Below are 24,239 nucleotides of genomic sequence, written 5' to 3'. Positions count from 1 at the left end.
AGTGGTCTTTCGGGCCAGACAGTGCGACCAAACTCCAGAATCAGTGGAAAAATAACATTTTGTTTTTGGGTGGCAGACCAAGGGTGCAACAAACTGTCTAGCTCAACAGCTAACCTTGCTGCCCTGTGCTTGCAATGGTTAACATTTGATCACATTGAGGGATGATCATGGGCAACAATTTATATTTTTGTTTAATTCATACGGTCGAATAAACTCACTGGGATTGTGCATCAATTTGCTGGCTGTTGTTTTTGTGAGGTGTGTGTGTGGTGCTCCATAATCCAGTCCAGGTTTTCCGTTGCGCCTTCTGCAGGGGAGTCGGAGACTTTCACCAGAACAGCCGGGGCCTTTTTTTTGAAAAAAAATCCGAACTTCAACGGTTTCAAACTCCCCCGAAGAGAAGCAGCCGCTCGCCCGGCCAAGCGGGCCTGCCCGTCAGGCGGTTGCCATGGCGAAGGGGCGGCCCCGGCCCCGGCGCCAGCCAATGGCGACGGGCCGTCGTTTTGTCGCTATGGTGACGGGGTTGTTCCCGGGACCTGATGGCTTGACAGGTGCGTGACAATCCAGCTCTTCAAGCATGTACGCCAAAGGCAAGAGTAACACTGTACCTTCTGACAGCCAAGCCAGGGAAAAGTAAGTTTACCTCAGCCCTCACGGGCAAACCGACCCCGGATTCCACTCCGGCGGGTCCGGAATGGTATAGTGAGATGTCAAACTCGGGACTGTGGGCTCTGTGGGCAAACATTTAAGTTTAATCCTGACACTCTCAGTTAAGACTCCAGGACAAGAAGTAGCTGCGTGTCTCTTGGTATTGGTACATTGAGTACAGGGTGCTGCTTTGTGTGTGTGTGTGTGTGTGAGGGCCGGGGGGGGGGGGGGGGGGGGGGGTGGGTGGCAGTGGAAATGCTGAGGAGGGAAGCAAAAAGTAACCCACGTTGGTGGAGAAAGCAGTCCTATAAGTTGTACCGGTTTCCTTGAGGGGGCTCAGCGTTGGTGCTCTTGTCACGTTGTGCGTTGGGTTATTTACACTTTTCTTTTTGGAAGTGGTGGAGGAGGGAGAGCCGCAGAACTGTTGAGATGTAGAGTGAACTTAGCCCAAGAATGGTCAAGACCTGGGAGAAGGTGTGTGTGTGGGGGGGTCCACAAAAAGGTTTGAGTGGAGGGGGGGGGGGGGGGGGATGAAAGGCGTTAAAAGCAGTAAATGCTTTATTTGACACCGCAGTCGCATCTTGTGCTGAAAACATACATTAGTTACAGTTCTGGAAGTTCGCACGTCGTTGTGCTGTAGATGAAAACACAGATGAGCGACTTGAGTAATAATAACGGAGGGGAAAGTTTGTAAACTGTTATACTTCAATATAAATATGTTCTTCAATATTATCATTGTGCTGGAGTTAGGGCACAACTAGCTGTTCCTGCTCTCTACTAGATCGCCCTGTGCAAGATTCTGTTCAGTGAACTGGAAAAGTCATGTTGGTAATGCGACGAGTAATAAAACAAACACATACAAGTAACACATTTCGCTTTACCTCATTCCGCTTATTTAGCGTTAGTGGATCTGCATTTGTTTTCGCGAAGGCAAAGCCATCCGATGTCTTGAAGTTTTTGGAATCGGGGTTTTCCTTGGTTTTAATCATATGTTTCAGAATTTTAAAAATGTGTTTTCATTTGTTGGCAAACAATACTCGTATTCTGAGCGAACGAGCAGCCAAGTCTTTAAGTTGCATTGAACTGAGGTTATTCTGGTGCCATGTTACACCACGCTGCTTTCGGGGAACCATGTAAGAAGAAAACAAGTGAATATAATCTGCCATCTGCAACTTTTTAATTAAAATAAATAATAGCCATTTACTTTGAATTACTCATTAAAATTGCATTTAGCTATATATTATATTGGTATTGGGTTGAAGCAAGAACAGATCTGTAATGTTATTGTTTTCTACTTATGTACTAAGTGCAAAGCAATCCAATGAAACGATTCTTGAAATAGCGGTGCTTGTAATTAAGAACAACTTTGCACAAAAGTTCTAATATCATTTATTACACGCTTGTTTAAGAGGATTGTTGCATTTTCTTACAAGGTGGGCAGAAGTTTTGTTTGTGGCTTACTGGTCCACTGAAGTGTGACGTGTTTAAAGTTGTAGTAGTCGTGCCGCTTTGTAAGAAGGATGTTGAAGTCTAACCCCAATTTTGGCTTGCAGCAGTGAGTACACTGAGGACTGCCTGTAATCTCGATATTTTGTTTGTTCAAATTAAAAACGTAACCAGACAGAAAAACAAACAATTTAATAAATAAAAAGTTGGTAATGTCAGTCAATGCAAAACTTCAAAAAAATTGCATGCAAGTTTCCAAAGTGCTGCTTTCCAAATAAAAGCTGATATCAATTGTTCGCTAAATTGTTGTTGTGTGTAGTTCCAGTATTTATTTACATTAATTGTGAAATGAAAGTGTGTCTTGTAAATGAAAAAAAGTGTTTTTAAGGTTTGTTTTTATTTACTAATATATGTGGCTGTTTGATACTGACAATTACATAAGCCTAAAAGAAAAATACTAGAAATATTAACATATATTAAATATATTGAATATTGATATTTTTGATCCATAATGGAAACCTGTGATATACACAAGATGGTTTTCTAATGAGATGATCATATCTCATTCACAAGTAGTTGTCAACTTACCAGCTATGTCATTTGTAAGGAAAAAAATCATGCAAACCTTTATTACATATAATTTTCATAAGTTTTATGTTTAGCCAAATTATGCACTTTGTAATTGTCTAAAATATTACTTCAGCACACATTTTTAATAGCAGAAATGGAAAAGAAGCATACATTCAAGGAGGTGCCAAAACACAACATTGAACTTAAACATAATTTCATGTTTGTAAACATTAACATTTTTGCATTTGTAAACTGAGATGATGTTTACATTTGATTTGCAAGACTTGGTGCCAGTCATGGAGATGATGATGCAGTTATGCCAACAAAATGCTGATTTTTAGAATGGTGACATCATGGAACACATAACCTCCTCGTCTAGTAATGAGAGCACCATTAGTTGACTAAGCAATTACTCTGTCATGGAGCTTAAACCAAAAACATCTACAACACTCAGTATCTTTCAATGTGCTTGTTTGCATTAGCTGAACAAAATATCTAATTGATACAATGTATCAGGAATTAATAGCTAAAATTGTAGTTCCACATAATTCACACTTCTTTGTACAGATATAACTTAAAGGAAACTACACACAAAAACTTTTCCTTATTGCAAATTTAGTATGCAATTATGTATTAATAACATAGGAAAAATAGAGGATGCTTCTTTGAAAATACATTTTTACAGGTTAAATTATGTAGAGACTGTCATCTGTGCACCAAAATAATAAAAGCCACTCCTAAAGTTAATAGAGACTCCCAAATGCGGAAAAGGTAGACATTAGTACATAAAGGATTCTTAATTATCAGTTTAATCACAAGTAATGATTGGAGGAAACCTGGGTGCAGACATTTTCTGTGGATTTCTCTGTAATGGTAACATTTTAACCTCAAACGTAGTGATATTGAATTAGAATTGCTGCTGGTGGACATGCATTTATGTTCAGTTCTGGGCAGTTGAATCTGTCCTGTGACTGAAAGGTTAGGAGCCCTGTGGCACAGTAAGATGGCATTGGACTGGACAGGAATTTAATTACACAATTATTAATATTTGACTGGAATTTTACACTTTCTTGATTGTGCATAGGAATGCTAGTTCTGAGAAACATTTTTTAGTAGTACTTGAGTAGATTGAAGACTATGAAGCAGCATATGAATGGTACCTGTGTGTTTGCAATGGTTCTGCTCCAGTTATATTACTTGGGAATTCTGTGCAAGAGGTTAGAAATTACTTTTAGTCATGTTGATGGACAAACACTTTACATGACTATCTAACATTCATCTGTCCAATATTTTAACAGCGATAAATGCCCATTCAAAATAGCTGTCAGAGAAATTTCATGCAAATTAGTTAGACTTTCATCTGGTAATCGCCAGCAGAGTTCCGGGCTAAAGAATGTACTCCACATTTCTCTAACCAGCCATATGAAACAATAATAAAGGGATTACTGATAAATATAAGTAAAAGTAGCGATTTCTTTATAAAACTGCTCTTCATAAAACACGAGTATTGTTTGGCCATTGAAGGGAATGAAGTTTTCCATTTAAGTGTGTAATATGAATAGGTTTGTAAACTTTGCATGGAAAATGAATGGGGAATGGTAAAATAAACCATTATGGATTAACTAGGGTGCTTACAGCATCTGTAATGTATGTACAGCATCTGTATTTTTAAAAACACTGGGACAGTTACTGTTACCTAAACCCACTGGGCATGAAATTTGAATCTGTTGCTCACTAGCTACAGAGGCCGATTGCCCTCCTGGGAGTGTACTTGTGCCACCACCTTCTTTGTGACATGGCTGGTGTGGTGCACCATCTTGAGGAGGGTCCTTGTGTGCATGTACTCTCTGTGTACCCTTGCTTGGAGCGTAGGAGGCTTAGGAGTGATCTTATAGAGGTCTATAAAATAATGAGGAGCATAGATAAGGTAGATAGTCAACATCTTTTCCCAAAGGTAGAGGCGTCTAGAACTAGAGGGTATAGGTTTAAGGTGAGAGGGGAGAGATACAAAAGAGACCCGAGGGGAAATGTTTTCACACAGAGGGTGGAGCTTCTGGAATGAGCTGCCAGAGGCAGTGAAATGAAATGAAAATGAAAATCGCTTATTGTCACAAGTAGGCTTCAAATGAAGTTACTGTGAAAAGCCCCTAGGTTCATTTGGCAAAAGTACATGTTACTCACTAAAGTACAAGCATTCTGCTGGATGGGAACTAACACTCACGTTATCTAAAGAGCCAGGCACCCAACTTGTAGTTAAGTTGACTTTGAAGAACTTCTGTGTTTGCACAGTGTCTGAAAGTATTCTGGGCTGTTTTGGAGGAGCCGTGGTGAGTTCCAGGCTTTGAGAGAGGATCTTGCTCCATCCTTACAGGGAGGGCTTAGGAGAAGGAGGCCTGTCGACACAAAGATAATAATGGATTTGGGGGCTGTAGCATGATAGGCAGATGGAGCAGAGATTGTATCATGGCCTTGGCTACTTTGCAACAGAACTCCTCCATGCTCATGACAATGACAGGAGCCTGTCTGAGAGGCCACGCGATGCACTCAGCACCATGGTGTGCATGCTCATCCCCGCTCTCTTAAATGCTGCCCCCTCAAAGTCCTCATCTGAGTCACCTGTCAGAGAGTTATAGAGGTTTACAGCACAGGAAAGACCCTTCAATCCATCGCATCAGAACAACTACCTAACTATTCTAATTCCATTTTCCAGCACTTGATCCATAGCCTTGTATGCCTTGGCATCACAAGTGCACATATAAATACTTCTTAAATGTTAAGGGTGTCTCTGCCTCCACCACCCTTTCAGGCAGTGAATTCCAGGCTCCCACCAACCTCTGGGTGAAAAAGTATTTCCTCAGAACCCCTCTAAACCTCCTGTCCCTTACCGTAAATCAATACCCCCGGCATTGATCCCTCCACCAAGGTTAAAAGTTTCTTGTCTAATCCATCCATGCCCCTCAATTTTATACATCTCAAACATGTCTCCCCTCAGTTTCCTCTGCTCCAAGGAAAACAGCCCCAGTCCATCCAATCTCTCTTCATAGCTACAACTCTCCAGCCCAGGCAACATCTCGGTAAATCGCCTCTGTACCCTTTCAAGTGTTATCACATCCCTCCGATAATGTGGATTCCAGAAGGGCACACAATACTCTAGTTATGGCTTAACCAATGTTTTATAAAGTTCCAGCATAACCTCCCTGTCTCAGAACTCGTCTGCAATCTTATCCTCCTGTGAGCTGACACATGAACCATCCGCTATCGCTGGCCTGGCTGCAGCATGCATGCCTGGTGACTCACTGTACAAAACACTGCACAAATCTGTGAAGATTAGTGGTCGGTCAGAGATTTCAAGAATCTGCAAAGAATGACTAAAAAGATAATAAAGAAGGGTATGAGAGAAGCTAGCTAGTAATGTAAAAATAGATAGTAGGAGTTTCTGCAAGTATTTAAATAGGAAAAGAGTAACTAAATCAGTGTTGGTCCTCTAGAAAGTGAGCCTAAGGGATTGATATTGGAAAACAAGGAAATGGTGGAGGCATAGGACAGGTATTTTGTATTTTTCTTCACTGTACAAGACTTGTAAAACTTCCCCAAATTACTTGATAATCAAGAGGTGATATGAATGGATGAACTTAAAATAATCACCAGTGAAGAGGTGCTAAGAAAGCTATTCAAACTAAAGGCTGACAAGTCCACAGGAACAGATGACCTGCATCCTAGAGTCCTAAAAGAAGTGTTGACATAGATAATTGATGCATTAGTTATAATGTGTCAAACTATTTCGTGATTTACCAAATAACCCGTCACGTGTTTTTCGGCGGAAGAGACGGCCCGCCAGCAGGGATTACTGGTCCCGACGTTGTAAATGGGATTTCCCGTCGAATGCACCCCTCATCACCGGGAAACGCGAGGTGGGGGTGCGCCGTCAGTGGGACAGGAATATCCCGCCAGCGTGAACAGCCGATAAATTCCGCCCTTAGATTCTGGAAAGCTCCCAACAATTAGAAAATAACAAATGTAACACCTTTATGCAAGAAAAGAGGAAAGCAGAAAAACAGGAAACTATAGACTAGTTAATCTAACACCTGTCATAGGGAAGTGCTGGAATCCATTATTAAGGAGGTTGTAGCAGGATACTTAGAAAATCACAATGTGGTCAAGTGGAGCTGACATGGCTTTATGTCAGGGAAATTGTGTTTACTTAATCTATTAGAGCTTTTTTGATTAAAATAACATTCAAAGTGAATAAAGGGGAACCAGTAGATGTGGTGTGCTTAGATTTCCAAAATGCATTTCATAAGGTACCACATCAAAGGTAATTATACAAGATGGTGCGGGGGAGAACATATATTAGCATGAGTAAAAGATTGGTTAGCCAACAGGAAGCAGAGAGTAGGTATAAATGGGACTTTTTCAGATTGGCAAGCTGTAACTAGTGGAATACCGCAGTGATTAGTGCTGGGCCCTTAACCTTTTACAAACTACATCAATGATGAGGGTGAAGAGACCGAATGTATGGCAGCTATATTTGCTGATGACACCAATATAGGTAGGAAAGTACATTTTCAAGAGGAGGTGCAAGAGTCTGCAAAGGGATGTAGAGAGTTTAAGTGATTGGGCAAAAATTTGGCTGATGGAATATAATGTGGGTAAATGTGAACTTCTTTACTTGGCAGGAAGAATGAAAAAAACTATCATTTAAACGGAGAAAGATTGTAGAATCCGGTGGTGCGGAGGGATCTGGATGTCCTGGTAAATGATTGACGTAAAGCTGGTATTTAGGTGCAGCAAGTGATGAGGAAGGCAAATGTGATGTTCACATTCATTGCAAGAGGAATGGAATATGAAAGTAGGGAAGTTTTACTGCAGCTTACACTGGGCACTGGTGAGACTGCATCTGGAGTACTATGCAATAAGTATCTTATTTGAAAATATATAATTGTGTTAGAAGCAGTTTAGAGTATCCTATGAAGAATGGTTGAACAGGTTGAGCCTATACCTATTGGAATTTAGAAGAATGAGAGATGATCTTATTGAAACGTATAAGATCTTGAGGGGACTTGATAGGGTGAATACCCAGAGGATGTTTCTTTGTGGGGGAGACTAAAACTAGGTGACATAGTTTAGGAATAAGACATAGATGAGGAGAATTTTGTTCTGAGGGCCGTTGGTGTGTCGTGGAGACTTGGCCGCTCCATTTATTCAGGGCTGAGTTAGATAGATTTTTGATGGGAGTCAAGGGAGTCAAAGGTTATGGGGCCAGAAAGAGAGATGGAGCTGAGACCACAAATCGATCAGCAATGATCATATTGAATGGCAGAGTCGGCTTAAAGGGCCAAATTTTCTACCTGCTCTTAAGTCCTATGTTCCTGTGACTCATTAAGTACTAGCCCCTCAGTGCTGGTATCTGAGCTGGTGGCTGTGAGAGTCAGATCGAATGATGGAGTCTCTTCATCAGTCCTGTTCTCTGGTCTTTCTAATGTGGCTTTGGTGGCTGGGCAGGTCACAGGTGTCGGGTGCATGTAAACAGATAATCCAGAAGGGGAAGATTGGGGTGGGAGAAGAAAGTTGGAGTGGAAAGCAAGGTCCTTGATGAGATTGTCAGCAACTTGATCATTCTGCCCAATAGCGACAGGAGTGTCAGCTGGGAATTGAGAAGTGGCATAAGGCAAGAAACGTACAATTATCCTTAATGTTCTCAGTGATGTGGAATGGCAAAGTCTCTGTTCCAGCTAGCCTTATGACACAGAGAACCATCTTCCGTGCAAGGGTTAGGAGACCCAGGTGTTTTTTGTCCATTCCTAGCTCTGCTCTCTCCAATTGTAGGCCACCTTGGGAAGAGAAAGTTTGGAATACTAGTACTGCTTGTGTTGCACTGTGTGTGTGATGTTTTTGCCATAGCAGAACAGCTGAAAGTATATGGAGGTGATTGTGAGGTAGGCAGCATGAATCCTGAGTGATAGGGACTGGTGCTGGGTGAGTGAAAGGATGTGTTGGATGGAGAAGGGTGAGAGGGTATAGAAGATGTCATGTGAAGATGCATTCACTGACCTTGAGTTCATTAAGCTTCTTATAGCTCTGCTGCAGAATTTCGAATTGATTTCTCTACCATCTGCTCGCAATGCCTTTTAGTGTTGTCCTTGAGAGACTCCTGGCTCTCAAAGAACCATGTTGTTTCTCCTGCTGTTCACCTTCTCCATTAAGGCCTTCAGTACTGCATTAATGTCCCCGGAACCCTCTCAATGCACTGATATTCTATTCTCCTTACTTGGAATTATAGCAATATTATCCAACTATGACCTCCTTTCAGCTCTCCTTTCTTTAAGAGGGACAGGATGCCTTTAAGAACATTAACGCATGTTCCTTGGTTCCCTGCTGAATGCAGCGGCATCCAATAGAATGACGGATGTTAGGCCCTATGCTACATTTAGTGAGGTTGGCAGCATCAAATTTCCGTGCTGTCTACATCCATCAGAATTGGTGTGAGCAGATGGTGAATAATGACCCCGTGCTCAAAAATTGGTGTAATGTAATTAGTAGCCCTGCTGTGCCAGAGAAGTTAGATATGAGGTACCAAGCTTGATGTCAATGTAAAATACCACAGCGGCATTAGGTAATTAATGGTGCAGGATAAGGACCTTGTAAGTGATGATACAGTGGAACTCTGTTACAGTGGTTATTGACTTTGATAATGTATACGATGATTTAGGTTCTTGGGTGGATCAAGGCTGCTGTTTATTTTATTAATGCGCTTGGTACAGTACATGATGCTTTGTGTAGTCCTCCTAGAAGTTTTAGTAAACTAAAAATAATTAAAGGCAATTTATTCTAAAGTGCATAATTTAGTGGATTGTACCCTTGTTTCTCCTGATGGTGGCTGATATTAATTATGTTACTCACAATGTACAAATCCAAAATGTAACACTGGAAAAAATACATTTTCTTACCTTTCGGAGGTGTGTTTCAAAAAAACGTCAGTTGATTATTTTCTGAAGTTTCTGTTCAGCAAATTGGAAATGAGGGTGACATGTTTAGATAAGTCCTATTGGCTATCTGGGATTTGTGCAAGAGACTGCCGTATACTTATGTTGAGTATACTAGTGTTGCGCATTTTACATTTGAGTTCTACAGCAGATGGGTATTGATTAAATATTTATAATATTGGTTAGCAAGTTCCTTCCGCCTGCATAACATTGCTGGCCTCCACCCTCACCTCAGTCTATTTTCCACCATTGTTCACATCCATGCCATTTGTCGCCTTCAGACTTGAGTATTCCAATGCTGCCTTGGCCAGTCTCCCATCATTCATCCTTCATAATCTTCAGCTCATCCAAAACCTGACTACCTATATCATTATAGGGCAGCAGGGTAGCATGGTGGTTAGCATAAATGCTTCACAGCTCCAGGGTCCCAGGTTCGATTCCCGGCTGGGTCACTGTCTGTGTGGAGTCTGCACGTCCTCCCCCTGTGTGCGTGGGTTTCCTCCGGGTGCTCCGGTTTCCTCCCACAGTCCAAAGATGTGCGGGTTAGGTGGATTGGCCATGCTAAATTGCCCATAGTGTCCTAAAAAAAGTAAGGTTAATGGGGGGGGTTGTTGGGTTACGGGTATAGGGTGGATACGTGGGTTTGAGTAGGGTGATCATGGCTCGGCACAACATTGAGGGCCGAAGGGCCTGTTCTGTGCTGTACTGTTCTATGTTCTATGTTCTATTATCACTTACCAAGTCATCACTCAAGTACACTTGCCTGCCCTAACCCACATTTTTGATTGCTGTCTCCTCAATCCCTGACCCACCCAAATGTTCAGTTTAATGTTCATAGCCTTGTGTTTAACTCCCTTCCCCACCATAGGCTCTCCGTTCCTCTGACACTTGGCCCTCTTGCCTGCCATTCCCTTCCTCTTTACACCACTCTCTACAGCTGCCTCGGCCATACACTTTGGAAATCTCTCCTTAAATTTCTTTAAAATTTCCATCAATTATGCTCTGAGACCCTCCTTAAAATCCAGTTCTTTGACCAAATTTTTGATGGCTTCCTTGGTTCAGCATCCGTTTTTGTCTGATTACTTTTTGTGTGAAGCCTCATGGGGATGCTTTTTCTACATTAAAGGTGCTTTTTTAAAATTAACGTTATAAATTTGTTCACGCACAATATGAATATTGGAATCGTAGCATGTTAAGGTGATAACCAAAGGTTCAATTAAAAAACATTTTTAAAATTTAGGTTTGTGTGTTTTAATATGTTTCAAAACACTTTGCAAATTGAGATTTCCATTGTGTGTACAAGATGGTATCAAATCCTTCCCTGTAACTGCAAGTAATCTACCGTGTCCAACACATGTGGTCTACATTCGATTGATAAGTGGCTTGAAGAATCCACCAGTGAGTGATGCAAGAGAGAATTAAGTCTGTCTAGTTTATAGGGCTACATATAAACTGCTTAGGTGATTTTTTTTTTGTAACGTGCAGGAATAAATTTCAAGTAAGTTTCCTAAAACTGAGGAAATGTAATTGTCTTTTACAATTGTTTTTAAAAATGCTTAATTTGCATCAATGTTTCACTTAAAATCAATTGATTTTGTGGTTTGATTTCACCGTATTGTCTCTTAGAAATACGTGGCTCTTCAGTATGGTGTTCTACACAATGATAGTAATATATAACTAGCAGATGAATTTAGTTTATATAAACTGCCTTTGAAAGTAAACAAACATCAGTTCACAGCATTTTGACATTTAACAGTTGCATAATACTGTATTGGTATCTCTGTGCAAAATGTTTAATAATTAGTGGCACAATACAGTGCCACTAATTATTAAACATTTTGCATAGAGATACCAATTCAGTTATATTTCTCTATACGCTTCTGTGGTAGTATGACTAGAGGTATTGCGGTACCTAACAATGCCGAGACACCATTGGTGGATAAGGCTCGCTGCTTATTGGTCCATTGGTATGTAAACTTGTTATCTATTGGTTAAGGCTGTAAGGTAGCTCCACCCATTAAAGGCGGGGTGTAAGAGCCCATGTATCCCCCGCAGCTTCCTTTCTGTACCTGAGCTGCTGGGGGAAACATCTAGCCTATTAAAGCCTTCAGTTCAGACTACAACCTCGTTTCTGTGGTCATTGAAAGTGCATCAGCTTGGTCTTGGGGATCTAAGGAGGTCAAGATCTAACCAGCATGGTTTTAAACTCTAGATTGCTAATTAGCTTTGCTTCAGTATTTTTTTCTCTGCTGTCAATTCCATCCCTAACAGGTGACTGGTTCTACTGTTGAACCCAAAAGTTGAATTGTAGAAGATTCTTTGGGACTAAATACCAATCATGTATTTAAATTTGATATCTGGTTTACAATAATTATATCAAATTTATTTGTAGAATAGAAAATAGTGCAGTACTGAATGTAGGAAATAAATGTTATTTAATAACTGAGGAAATGATAGAAAATTGAGCTAAAAGTCTGCAATTTGTTTTCTTGCATTTGAGTTTTCCCATAGCCTGGAACCAGATACAGAATTCATAATATGAAATAGGTGTCCTGCAAAATTCTTGAAGTATTTGTTTTAGGTTCTACACGTGATTACTCTTGAAATGGCACTGCATCCATCCTTCAGGGACCCAAAGGTTGGATCTTCTTTACTCCTAACGATAGTTTTGGCTGTTTTTCTGACAATGTTATTACATCATTTTGTCCTTTTCATAGGAACCTTACAGTACAGAAGGAGGCCATTCGGCCCATTGAGTCTGCGCCGACTCGCTGGAATAGCACTCCACCCAAGCCTACTCCTCTGCCCTATCCCAATAACTTCTTAACCTAACCTACAAACCTTTGGACACAAGGCAATTTAGCATGATCAATCCACCTAACCTGTAAATCTTTGGACTGTGGGAAGAAACCGGAGTATCCGGAGGAAACCCACAGGGGGAGAATATGCAAGCTCCACACGGAAAGTCACCCAAGGCTGGATCTAACCCGGGTCCCTGGTGCTGTGAGGCAGTAGCGCTAACCACTGTGCCGCAGTGCTGTGCTAGATACTATCTCATTGGTGAAAGTGTAATTTTAAAAAATTTGTGTTGATTGCTATTTCATACCTTACAAAATGAGGACATATTGCTTCCAAGATAGAATCCATGATGCATGTGCAAATTCTGATGCAAGTCACACCCGATGCTATCTTGGGTAGGGCATGGTTTGAGCACAGGTAGTGTGCAGTAAGTATGTAGAGTAGGCAGATTGGGATGTCATTCAGCATTTGACATCAGCACCACAATTCTGGAGATTGATCCCTTAGCTAAAGCCGTCCCTTAACCTCGCATAACAGAACATACATTCAGTAGCAGGAAGGGCCCTAACAGTGCTATTTAAAGGGATCGTTAGCTACTTTCTGGTTAGTTGTTCTAGTTGATTTCTACTGGTTATTACTATGTTACTAGAAGAGTTTGGTGGCTTGTAGTATTATTTAGAGTTGCTGAGTTTACAGGGAGTAGTGTGGAGGTGCTAAAGAACTCGGTTCTGACTTCAAGAATTCTGTTCAGACCACTGTCTCCAGATGCAGGTACAGTAGGTTGTATTCCTCCCCGGTTTCCAGCAAGACAGGGAGAAAGAGCAGCGGCAGCACAGAGGAGGATAAGCTGCTCGAAGATGGAGGAGGAGGAGGGGTGAGTGGGTGGATGGGCTCCTGCAGGAGATCACATTCACCCAAGATAGTTGTTCAGCAATTCTTGAACCTTGACCTCAGTGAGGCACAGTGTATCCAACATCTCCACTTGTGTAAGGAGGTGCTCACTGAAATTTGCAACCTGTTGCATCCAGAAATGCAGCTTCAGGATGGGGCGATGAGGGCATTGACTATAAAGGTGACCATGAACTTTTATGCATTAGGCTCATCCCATAGAAAATCTCACAGTTCGGTTTCAGGATCTCACAGGAAAATCATTGAGGCCCTGTATGCAAAGAGAGCTGAATACATTTAATTTTGTCTTGCCAGAGAGAAGCTGGTAGACGGAGGATGTGGATGAATTTTGCAGACTTTCCCATGGTGCGGGATGCCATTGAATGTGTCGCATGTAAATTCTGAGATGTATCATAACCGGAAGGAATCTCACTGTCAATATCTTATTAATTACATTCTTAAGGTTCAGTGGCAATCACATTGCTAAATGACAATTTTATTGATGTGGAGATGCTGGTGTTGGACTGGGGTGAGCATAGTAAGAAGTCATACAACACCAGGTTAAAGTCCAACAGGTTTGTTTTGAATCACTAGCTTTCGGAGCACAGCTCCTTCACCTGATTCACCTGACTCACCTGAGGAAATTTCACTCGCGGGGACTTGCCCCCCCCCACCCCCCACACAAAACCCACAATAATCTTATTGATCCGCTTAAAAAAGGACCGCGGGATGAAGATGGGGAGGCATTGGAAAACAAATAGGAATCTTGGGAGGACTATCATTTGTACCGATTGAACTCTGCCCGCCAGAGACAACGGGAGCGCATCCCATCTCCGGAAATCCTCCTTCATCTGATCCACCAACTGGGCCAAGTTCAATTTATGTAGCCCATCCCAATCCCGCGCCACTTGGATGCCCAGGTATCTAAAACTGTCGCTTACCACTCTGAACGGCAGTTGAGGCAATTACATTGTTGAACACCTGAAATACCTGAACACATGTATTTGTACACCTATACGCATCCATTCCCTTCCGTATCCATTGGCACTGTGGGGACAGGTGTCTTTTATTGACGCCTTTAATCATATTTTGGTTTGATGTTTTCAGTTTCCTTTATGATTTGTTTTTGTTTGATGCACTATCCTTTTAAGGGGCAGCTCTTTTCATTTATCTCTTAGTTTATTTGATTTAGTTTAATTGGTTGTTCATGTTACTCAAAAGAATCATAGAATTAAAGAACTTACAGTGCGGAAGGAGGCCATTTGGCCCATCTATTCTACACTGACCCTTGGAAAAGCATCCCACCTAAGCCCACACCTCCACCCTATCCCCGTAACCCCCACCCTATCCCCGTAACCCCATCTAACCTTTTTGGAGAGTGGCCAATCTGCCTAACCTGCACATCTTTGGACTGTGGGAGGAAACCGGAGAACCCGGAGGAAACCCACGCAGACATGGGGAGAACGTGCAGACTCCGCACAGTGACCCAAGCTGGGAATCGAACCTGGGATCCTGGAGCCGTGAAGCTACAATCCTAACCACTGTGCTACTGTGCCGCCCTGTTATATTGACATCATATTGACAATGTTATATTCTACATTTGCGGCCGGGTGTTCCTGGAGAGGAAGCATTTGGTGTCTGCTGCACCATAGATGCCTTTCATCACAAGTGGGCACCCCCGGGACTGGGGTGGTTTATTGACCCCTTTAATCACATTTTGGTTTCATGTTTTAAGTATCCTTCGTAATTTGTTTTTGTTTCACACAGTATCCCTTTCAGAGGCTGCTCTTTTCATTTGTCCCTCAGTTTGTTTAGTTTAGTTTAGTTTAATTTAATTTAATTAACCAAAAGAGTATACACATTGATGTGACCATCAATTCACTAGACACATGATTGGAAGTAAACTGTGGTTTTAATAGTCTTACAACTAAGCCAGCCTGCGACCAGAGGAACTGAGAGCAGGCTCACGGCTGCAACACTTTATACTTCCAGTTAGTGGGAGGAGCCATGGGCGGAGCCAAGGGTGGAGCCCAGTACGAACTCCTCATCTCCCCCTATGGGCAGAGCCGCGCAACGGCTCACATAACAGAGCCCACAAGGACACAATACAATGCAATGCAATACAGTGTGAATTACAATGCAGTATAATTCACCACACACATCCATTCAGGTGATCAAGAGGATCATCTGGCCCGACTGTCCCTCTTCGGTGGCTAGGTTTGCAAGTGGGTGTTGCCCCTGGAGAGGCAGCAAACGATGTTCGTCAGCAGAATTGAGGACTTCTGTGCCCAGTGAGCAACACAGGGGACTGGGATGTTTTATTGACCCTTTCAATTTCCTTTTGTTTTGCTTTTTGCAATTTCTTTGCGGGTTGAATTTGTTTGATGTTGTATTTCTTAAAGGGGCTGCCCTTTATTTTGTCCCTTAATTTGTTAATTTAGTTTAAACAGTTGTCCAAAATAGGATAAACATCCAATGGGGTGATCGAGGGGGGCGTCCAGCCGGGCTGTCTGCCCCTCTTCCGCTGCCACGTTCACGGCCAGGTATCCATGGCGAGGGAGCACATGGTGTCTGCCGGCACCATTGAGACCTTCCGTGTGCTTTATTAACCCCAGGAGCACATTTTGATTTGATGTTGATAAGTCTCCTTTCTGATTCTGTTTTTTGTTGTGGCTCCTCTTTAAGGGGCTGCTCCTTGAATTTGTTTATTTGATCTTTTGTTAATTTGTTCCCTTTAATTGTTCATTTGTTTGACTCAATAGAATATAAATATCCATTTAGGCAACCATGAGGGTTGTCTGGCCCGTCTGTCAGCCCCTATTTCATTGCCGGATGTCCCTGCAGAGTCCATTGGCACAAGCAAAGTTTTCCGTGCCCGGTGGGCACCGTGGGGACTGAGGTGTTTTATTGATCCACTTTGTCACATTTGATTTGATGTTTTTAAGTTTCCTTTGTGATCTGTTCTTGTTTGCTGCAGTATTTTGTTAAGGGGCTGTCCTTTTAATTAATTCTACAGTTTGTTGATTAAGTTTATTTGTTTAGTCCAAAATAATATTCATTTTGGCGATCAAAGGGGTTTCCCCGCCTGACTCCCCGCACCTCTTCCACGGCGATGTTCGGGGCTGGGTGGTGTTAGAGAGGGAGCCTGCGGTGTCCGCTGGCACGATTGAGGTCTCCTGTGCCCGGTGGCATGGCGGGGGCTGGGTTGCTTTATTGACCCCCTCAATCACATTTCAGTTTGACCTTTAAGTTTCCTTTCCGATACTGTCTTCTGTTGCAGTTTCCCTTAAAGGGGCTGTCCCTTTAATTTGACCTTTTGTTCATTTGTCTAATTTTTGTTAATTGATTAAAAAAATAGCATTAACATCCACTGCCTCAATGTTCAGCTGTGACCATTTTTGTGAAAGGGAAATCATGTTTAGCCAATTTTTTGGAGTTCATTGAAGGGGTAACTTTCACTTTTGATAAAGGGGAACCTGTACTGTACTTGAAATTCCAGAAGGCATTTGATATCAAAGTTTATTGTGGCAAATAGAAGTTCATGGTATAGGGAGTATAGGGAGTAACACATTAGCATGGATTGGTGAGCTAATAGAAAATAGAGTAGGAATAAATGGGACATTTTCTGATTGGCAGGATGTGATGAGTGGAGACCTGCAGGAGTCTGTGCTGGGCTCTCACCCTTTTTTACAATTTATATCAATGACTTAGATGAGGAGAACAAAGGCATTGTAGCTAAGTTTGCAGATGACACAAAGATGGGTATGAAATGTTGTGAAAGGATGTAAGGAGGTTGCAGACGGATATAGATAGATTGAGTGAGTGGGCACAAAATTTGGCAAATCGAGTTTTGGACGGGATTCTCCGACCCCCAGCTGGGTCGGAGAATCGCCGGGAGGCGGCGTGAATCCCGCACAGAACCGGCGCCAGGGTTTTGACGGGGACAGGAATCGCGCTGCGCCGGTTGGCGGCTGCTGACAGCGCCCCACCCCCCCCCCCTCCGCGATTCTCCGGCCCGCGATGGGCCGAGTGGCCGCCCGTTTTTGCCCAGTCCCGCCGGCGTATATTACACCAGGTATTTGCTGGCGGGACCTGGCTGCGTGAGTGGCCTCGGGGATCCTCGGGGGGGGGGGGGGGGGGGTGGGGGGGTGGCCCCGGGGGTGGCCCCACGGCGGCCTGGCCCGCGATCGGGGCCCACCGATCCACGGGTAGGCCTGTGATGTGGGGGCACTCTTTTGTTCCGCGTCGGCCACTGTGGTCCTCCGCGATGGCCGATGCGGAGATGAACCTTCCCCTGCGCATGCGCTGCGATGATGCTAGCACACGCTGGTGCTCCTGCGCATTCGTCAACTCGCGGCGGTTGGCGGAGGCCCTTCGCCAAGCCCCTTCCCCGCCGGCCGGTGCGGCGCAAACCACTCCGGGGCCAGCCTGGAACCTTTGGGGCAGCCCGACGCCGAGGTTGTTCACGCCACTCCTTGCCCCCCCCCCCCCTTTATTACGAAAGGAATTGAACATAAAAGTAAGGAGGTCACGCTTCAGTTACAAAGGGCATTGGTAATACCAGGGACATGATTTAACGGGAAAAAAGGTGTCCCGTTTTGGGCTCATTTAGCCTGCAGGCACCGAGAATGACCACACTATCAAACATCACTTTTTTTCTGGCCTCGGCGAGGAATGCCCCACCGAGCTGCACTTACCTTCATCTCGCCAGTACAGGAAGAGACCAGGCACCATTTTAAAATGTCACCTCAATCTCTCAAACCCCCCCCCCCCCCCCCATCTCAACGGCCCAAATTCCTTATTAGGGTCCCCAGAAACTTCCATCTCCACCTCGTAAGAGCAGGGCATGGGTAACCTGCCACCTGGGCACCTTGGCGCTGCCAACCTGGAAATCTGGCAGTGCTACCTAGGCACCCTGGCAGTGCCTGGTTTCCTGAGTGTCAGTGTCAGGGTGCCCAGCTGGCAGTGCCAAGATGCCTCGGTGGCAATGGGAGTCCCAGGGTAACATCCTGCCCAGTGCCTGATCACCTTGACAAGGTGGACGTGGAAAAGATGTTTCGCCTTGTGGGTGAGCCCAGAACCAGGGGACATAGGTTTAAAATTAGAGGCCACCCTTTTAGGATACAGAGGAGGAGAATTTTCCTCTGTTTAGAGTGCAACTTTGGAATTCTCTGCCTCAGATAGTGGAGGCGGGGGTCACTGAATATCTTTAAGGCCTTGGTAGATACATTCTTGTTGGGCAAGGGAACCAAAGCTATCGGGTGGATGAAAATGTGGAATTTGAAACACAAGCAGATCAACTCTGATGTTATTGAATAGTGGAATGACTTACCTCTGCTACTATTTTGCATTTTCATCATGTTGGTCATTGCTCCGTATCCTGGCAGCAACATGATTCCTTAATTCTGTGCCGGTATGCTGTACCACTTGCATTTTAGCTACTACGACGCACCAGAAAATGGCTCCCAGGCGCCATTGATCATCTGGTTCATGACTGTGCTGCACAAACCACATACATATAAGCAAAGGCCTGTTGCCACCAGAAATGTGATCATTTCAATCAGACAATTGGGATGCTTAATGTTTCTGCCATGGACGACTCTGGAGAAGCCCTGCAGTACTTGGCAGAAGATGCATGCTGATCTGGTGCATACTGCACAACCTAATATTGAGGGCACAGTCCTTGCCATCAGTTTATGATGAAAAGCTGAGGAGAAGGAGGATGAGGCAAATAACATATCTACTTTCTGGCCAGGGTGCCAGTAGATAAGATTGTGCTACCAACGAACACAGTCTCAATTACCTATTTACCAATAGTCTCACACCTTATCTTCCCTCTGTTTTCAATCATCGCGGCATATGTTTGGCTGCACTTAAAAATTGCCAAAGATGTGCAGGTTAGGTGGATTGGCCATGCTCAGTTGCCCCTTAGTGTCCAAAGGTTAGGTTGTGTTTTGGGGGGGGGGGGGGGGGGGTGGGGGGGGGGGGGGAGGGGGGGGGGGGGGAGGTGGGGGGGGGGGGGTGCAGGCGGCAGGATGTTCTTTTGGGAGGTCGCTGCAGTCTGGATGGGCTGAATGTATTCTGTGTGCAGCAAGAGCATTGGTGGAATAGCAGTGAGGGATAGCAAGGTAGCACAATGGCCTCACAGCGCCAGGGACCCTGGTTAACTATTGGCCTTGGGATATTGTCTGTGTCAAGTTTGCACTTTCTCCCCGGTGTCTGCATGGGTTTCCACCGGGCGCTCCGGTTTCCTCCCCCAGTCCAAAGATGTGCAGGTTTGGTGGATTGGCCATGATAAAAATTGTCCCTTAGTGTCCAGGGATGTACAAGTTAGGTGGGTTTACGGGGATAGGGCAGGGGAGGGGCCTCTTTCTTTCAGATATGGACAGATTGCATATTTCTGATTCCGCTGCCATGACCGACCAGGTGGCGTTTCTCAGTATGCACCTGGAGGAATGTCACTAATGGTCGTGATAAGATGTGCTTTGCACAGCCTGACCTTGCAGAGAGGGATCTGGTAGAGGGAGATTTCATGGAGAGAGTCCTGTCCTCAGATTATGAATGATGAAGAAGTGGGTAAGCCATGCTTGTCAGATGTGCTTGTCAATCCATGGGAGGGTCCGGATGGCAGAGAGACAAGAGATGCTTCAATAATGGGAAGGTTCCATTAGTGACATGCTTGCAAAACACCAATACCTTCTTGCCCCTCTGATGAACACAAGGGTTGAGTCTGCTAATGGCTTTGTACAGTCAACAATTAATGCCATGAAGAAGGACCCACAAGAATACAAACCACCTTAATTCCATTAAGTCCACCTGAATCAAAACCGTCACATCACATAGATACAAGAGTCTTGATCAGGAAGGGACTCAAGGTGAAAGAGTGGGAAAGTGGACGTGAGGAATGTCGATCGGATCAGCCATAATCCTGTTGAATGGCAGAGCAGGCTTGAGATACCAAACAGCCTACTCCTGCTCCTATTTCTTATGGTCTTGTAACGCATCAGCGCAGCTGAGCATCATGTTCAAAGAACACTCAATAACATGTGATTATGGATTAATCCTCTTTACTTATGAAAATTACCCATGTGCGACTAATGAGGTGCTTTCTTAAATCTTTTCCGGATGCTATAGTGAGGTACTCTACGCCCGCTCACTGCCAACTTTGTAGGAGACAGGCTGCTGACCCTAATACCGCAATGTCTGTGATGACTTTGGCATGTGCCCTCTGGCCACCTATGGCCGTGAGAACGCTGGCTCATTGGGAGTCCCCTGAACATAGGCAGGTGCCTCATCTGTCACTGCGACACTTGGAGGAATGGAGGAGAGACTGTCCCTTGAGATGCTCTGCAATGGTGATAGCAGGAGATTTTGCATTGCCGTGAGGTCCTTTTGGCCTTTCCTACTTTCCTGAGAATAACCAGGACAGGATGTGTTTCCAAGCTCCTTCTCCTCCCCTTGCCCTGGCTCTAGGAATCTCTGCTGCAGCTCCACGCACCTTCGCCGTATGTCAGCATCTGCTTCCTTTAATTAATGACTCCAGAGGCTCCGCATCTCAAGAGGCCTCAGCATCATGATCTCCTCCGCATTCCTGTAAGCAAGAGGCCCATCACTGGAGCCAATCCATTGGTGAAGGTGAGCTTGGAAGAAGCTCAATCTTGGTTTTTGACAGCTGGTCTTGCGACTGGTGTGCTGCCATCAGTGTGTGGATCTTTTACAGCTGGATGGCTCATTCCCACCAAGGTGAATGGATCTGTTCTGGTGCTGAATGTGGAGCAAGGATGTTATGCTGCATCCTCTGAGGCTCAATCAGTCTCCTGGAGGTTAGCGAGGGTCTCTCCAGGCTTGTGGCTGCCACTGTTGATATTTGTCCTGTGGGGGAAACAAAAACAAGGAGAATGAAGGGTGTTATCAATATTTGAGGTGACTTCCTCAGAACACACACTGACATCATTAGGAGATTATTGGACCAGTTTTTGAATCTTAGACTCTTTCACGTTCAGTCAGACCATCCTCCCCACATTGTGCAAACCTCCACAGAGCATTAGCACTATGTCTTCACAGCATCAAGGTCCCAGGTTCGATTCCTGGCTTGGGTCGCTGTCTGTGCGCAGTCTGCACATATTCCCCATGTCTGTGGGTTTCGTCCGGGTGCTCCGGTTTTCTCACATTTCACAAGTCCCGAAAGACATGTTATTAGGTAATTTGGACATTCTGAATTCTCCCTCTGTGTACCCCAACAGTCATCGAAATGTTGCGACTAGGGGCTTTTCACAGTAACTTCATTGCAGTGTTAATGTAAGCCTACTTGTGACAATAAGGATTATTATTATTATAATACCACCATCCCAATGTCTAAGATAGTTGACATTTGCCCCCACTTGCACTGCCCTCTTCTCGCAAACCACCACCCCATCCTCAAAGCACTGTTTTCAGGAGAGAGATGTAAGCCCTTGGAATCTCAGTGCCCTGGAAACTTCTTCCAAGCTCACCGTTACCAATGGATTGGCTCCAGTGATGGGCCTCTTCCTCCAGAACCACTTCTTCTTGCAGTGAGTGGATGGTCAGTTTGGGATGTTCACCTCTGATCCTGGCCCTTTCCCTCTCATTGCGCATCCCCTTCTCCTGGAAATGAAGACAACATTGTAAAGACCATGCTGTGCTGAATTATACCTTCAAATGTGTGGCCAGCATGTACTTTTTGTCAATGTTTCTTAATGCTCCTTGCCAGCTTATAGGTGCTACAGTACCATTATCTTAAGTCTTCCCTGCCCTGCCAAACTCCTGTTGCCATGCAGAATGGCATGTCTGTGTCCCTAATAATTCGGGTGGCACGGTGACACAGTGGTTCACACTGCTGCCTCACTGCGCCAGGGACCTGGGTTCAATTTCGGCCTCGGGTGACTGTGTGGAGTTTGCATGTTCTCTTCGTGTCTGCTTGGGTTTCCTCCGAGTCCTCCGGTTTTCTCCCACAGTCCAAAGATGTGCAGGTTAAGTGGATTGGCCATGCTAAATTGGCCCTTAGTGCCCAAAGATATGTAGGTTAGGTTCAGGGGTTATTGGTATTAGGGCTAGGGAATGAGCTTGGCTGGAGTACTCTTTTGGATGGATAGTGCAGACTCAATGCGCCAAATGACCTCCTTCGGCACTGTAGGGATTCTATGATTCTACACTTAAGCAACACAAGTTTCAAGTTGTTTTACCATCACACCCATTCATCTGTGTCCATCTCTGAAATGGTTAGACTCTCAGTGCAGATCTCAAAAGGTTACTGGGATCTTTCTGACATTGCAGCCTTGTTCTCTGGATGACGCCATGACTGTTGACCATCACTGCAACCTTCATCCAGACTGGTGGTGTGTGGCTGGGTCGGTTTCCTCTTCCCGTTTTCTGGCATGAGGACATCCTGCCTGTCATACACAGCTGGGAGTCATTTTCAGTCTGAGGGACTGTCCTGGCTCTTGACCCCTCAGCAACTGGTGGCTTTTTTTCTCCTCCATCTGTGGACGGACAGAGAGATAAAGGTTTGAATTTGGGTCGTTCCTGAGACACTTGCTATTCATAAGGAGAATGGATCAGCTGCATTCAAATGCCCTTTCCTCTCTGGCAAGAGTTAGAGATGATTCACCACTAGCCAAAAGTCAACCTACATATAAAACTAAGTTCATATCTGCTGCGATTCTTCAAAGGATTTAAAAAACCTTTCTGCAAAATGCTTCAGCCTCCGAATTATGATTTATGTTGCAATTCTGAATTCTCCCTCTGTGAACCCAAACAACGCCGGAGTGTGGTGACTAGGGGCTTTTTGCAGTAACTTAATTACGGTGTTAGTGTCAGCCTACTTGTGATAATAAAGATTATTATTATTATGTGCCACAGTCCCTTGCCAGGGTGACTGTGACTGACCTTTGGTTTATGCCTCTTCTGCACCTTGCATTGCCGATTGGATTGGCTTCCCACGATTTCCTATTGCCGCTGGTCAATATTCCACCAGGTGCTTGCAATTTGGACAAACGATGTGTTGTTTGGTGGGGGTGGGAGTCAGCAATGCCCATTTCTGCGTTGGACACCTGCCCACTGCCGAGCAATGTAAAATTCACCCCTATGTGGGTGCTCAGGCTACGCTGTTTGCATATTCTGCAATGGCTACCTGTTCTCTTTGCCCTCTGAGCTTGTGTGAAAGGCCTTGTGGATAGAGGCCATTTTCCCCCCTCTCCGCTTTTAGCTTTAATGCCAGCATTGCTGCATTTGAAAATGTTCGAGCAGGCTCTCTGGCCTCTTTCACCATTAGTGTTCTTACAGGTCTGCCTCTCTCTGGCAGCCGCTTCCAACACCTGCTGCAGCCGGGGCTTGCATTCCCGTTCTGAGAGGTTCAGGCTGTCTTTACATAGTGGATACTAGAATTAAGTGGTGCTAGACTCGTACAAAATGAGAGTCCTTTGATGAGAATGTGCAGCCACTCAACAGCGCATTTAGCTTTGGGCTGTATGCTATCATCATTTATGTTAGCAGGCAGCAGGTAGCTTGTGTACTGTCTGCATAGGAGGCAATGGGCATGGGTTAATCAAGCATTATGATCACCCTGCCTGTTTTTGGGGACTATCAGTTTTTTTTCCCCCTAATTACTTCTGTTCCACTGTTTGGCCTTGGAATTACTTATTTCCCAATCATCCCATAGAATTTAGCTAGTTTTGAAAATTGACTGTGAACTTCCAGTTGTAAGACAGATGTTGAATACAAATGAAGCCCACAATCTCCAACCAAAGTTTTTTTTCTTGTTAGATCTACACGACATTACTGGATTTACCAGAGCATATAAAGTCAGGGAAAAACTATTTTGTACTCTCTGGGCTTAAAATGATGCTACTTCTGCAGAATCCCTAAACATTAGGGTTTTACCCCACG

At 44.3% G+C, this 24,239-nt stretch overlaps 1 protein-coding gene across 1 annotated transcript in view; it reads left to right on the top strand.

Moving 5' to 3' along the window:
- Nucleotides 1-493: 493 nt before the first annotated feature.
- The window catches only part of LOC119969926 (single-stranded DNA-binding protein 3-like), a 483,574-nt gene continuing 459,828 nt past the window's right edge, over nucleotides 494-24,239 (top strand). Inside the window, exon 1 of the mRNA XM_038803895.1 lies at nucleotides 494-633. Within this exon, the coding sequence (XP_038659823.1) occupies nucleotides 578-633 (56 nt within the window). The 5' untranslated portion in view covers nucleotides 494-577. The remainder of the gene's footprint in view (nucleotides 634-24,239) is intronic.

This window comes from Scyliorhinus canicula, chromosome 8 (genome assembly GCF_902713615.1).
Source record: "Scyliorhinus canicula chromosome 8, sScyCan1.1, whole genome shotgun sequence".
Classification (NCBI taxonomy): Eukaryota; Metazoa; Chordata; class Chondrichthyes; order Carcharhiniformes; family Scyliorhinidae; genus Scyliorhinus; species Scyliorhinus canicula.
This window is presented reverse-complemented; position numbering and strand designations above follow the sequence as displayed.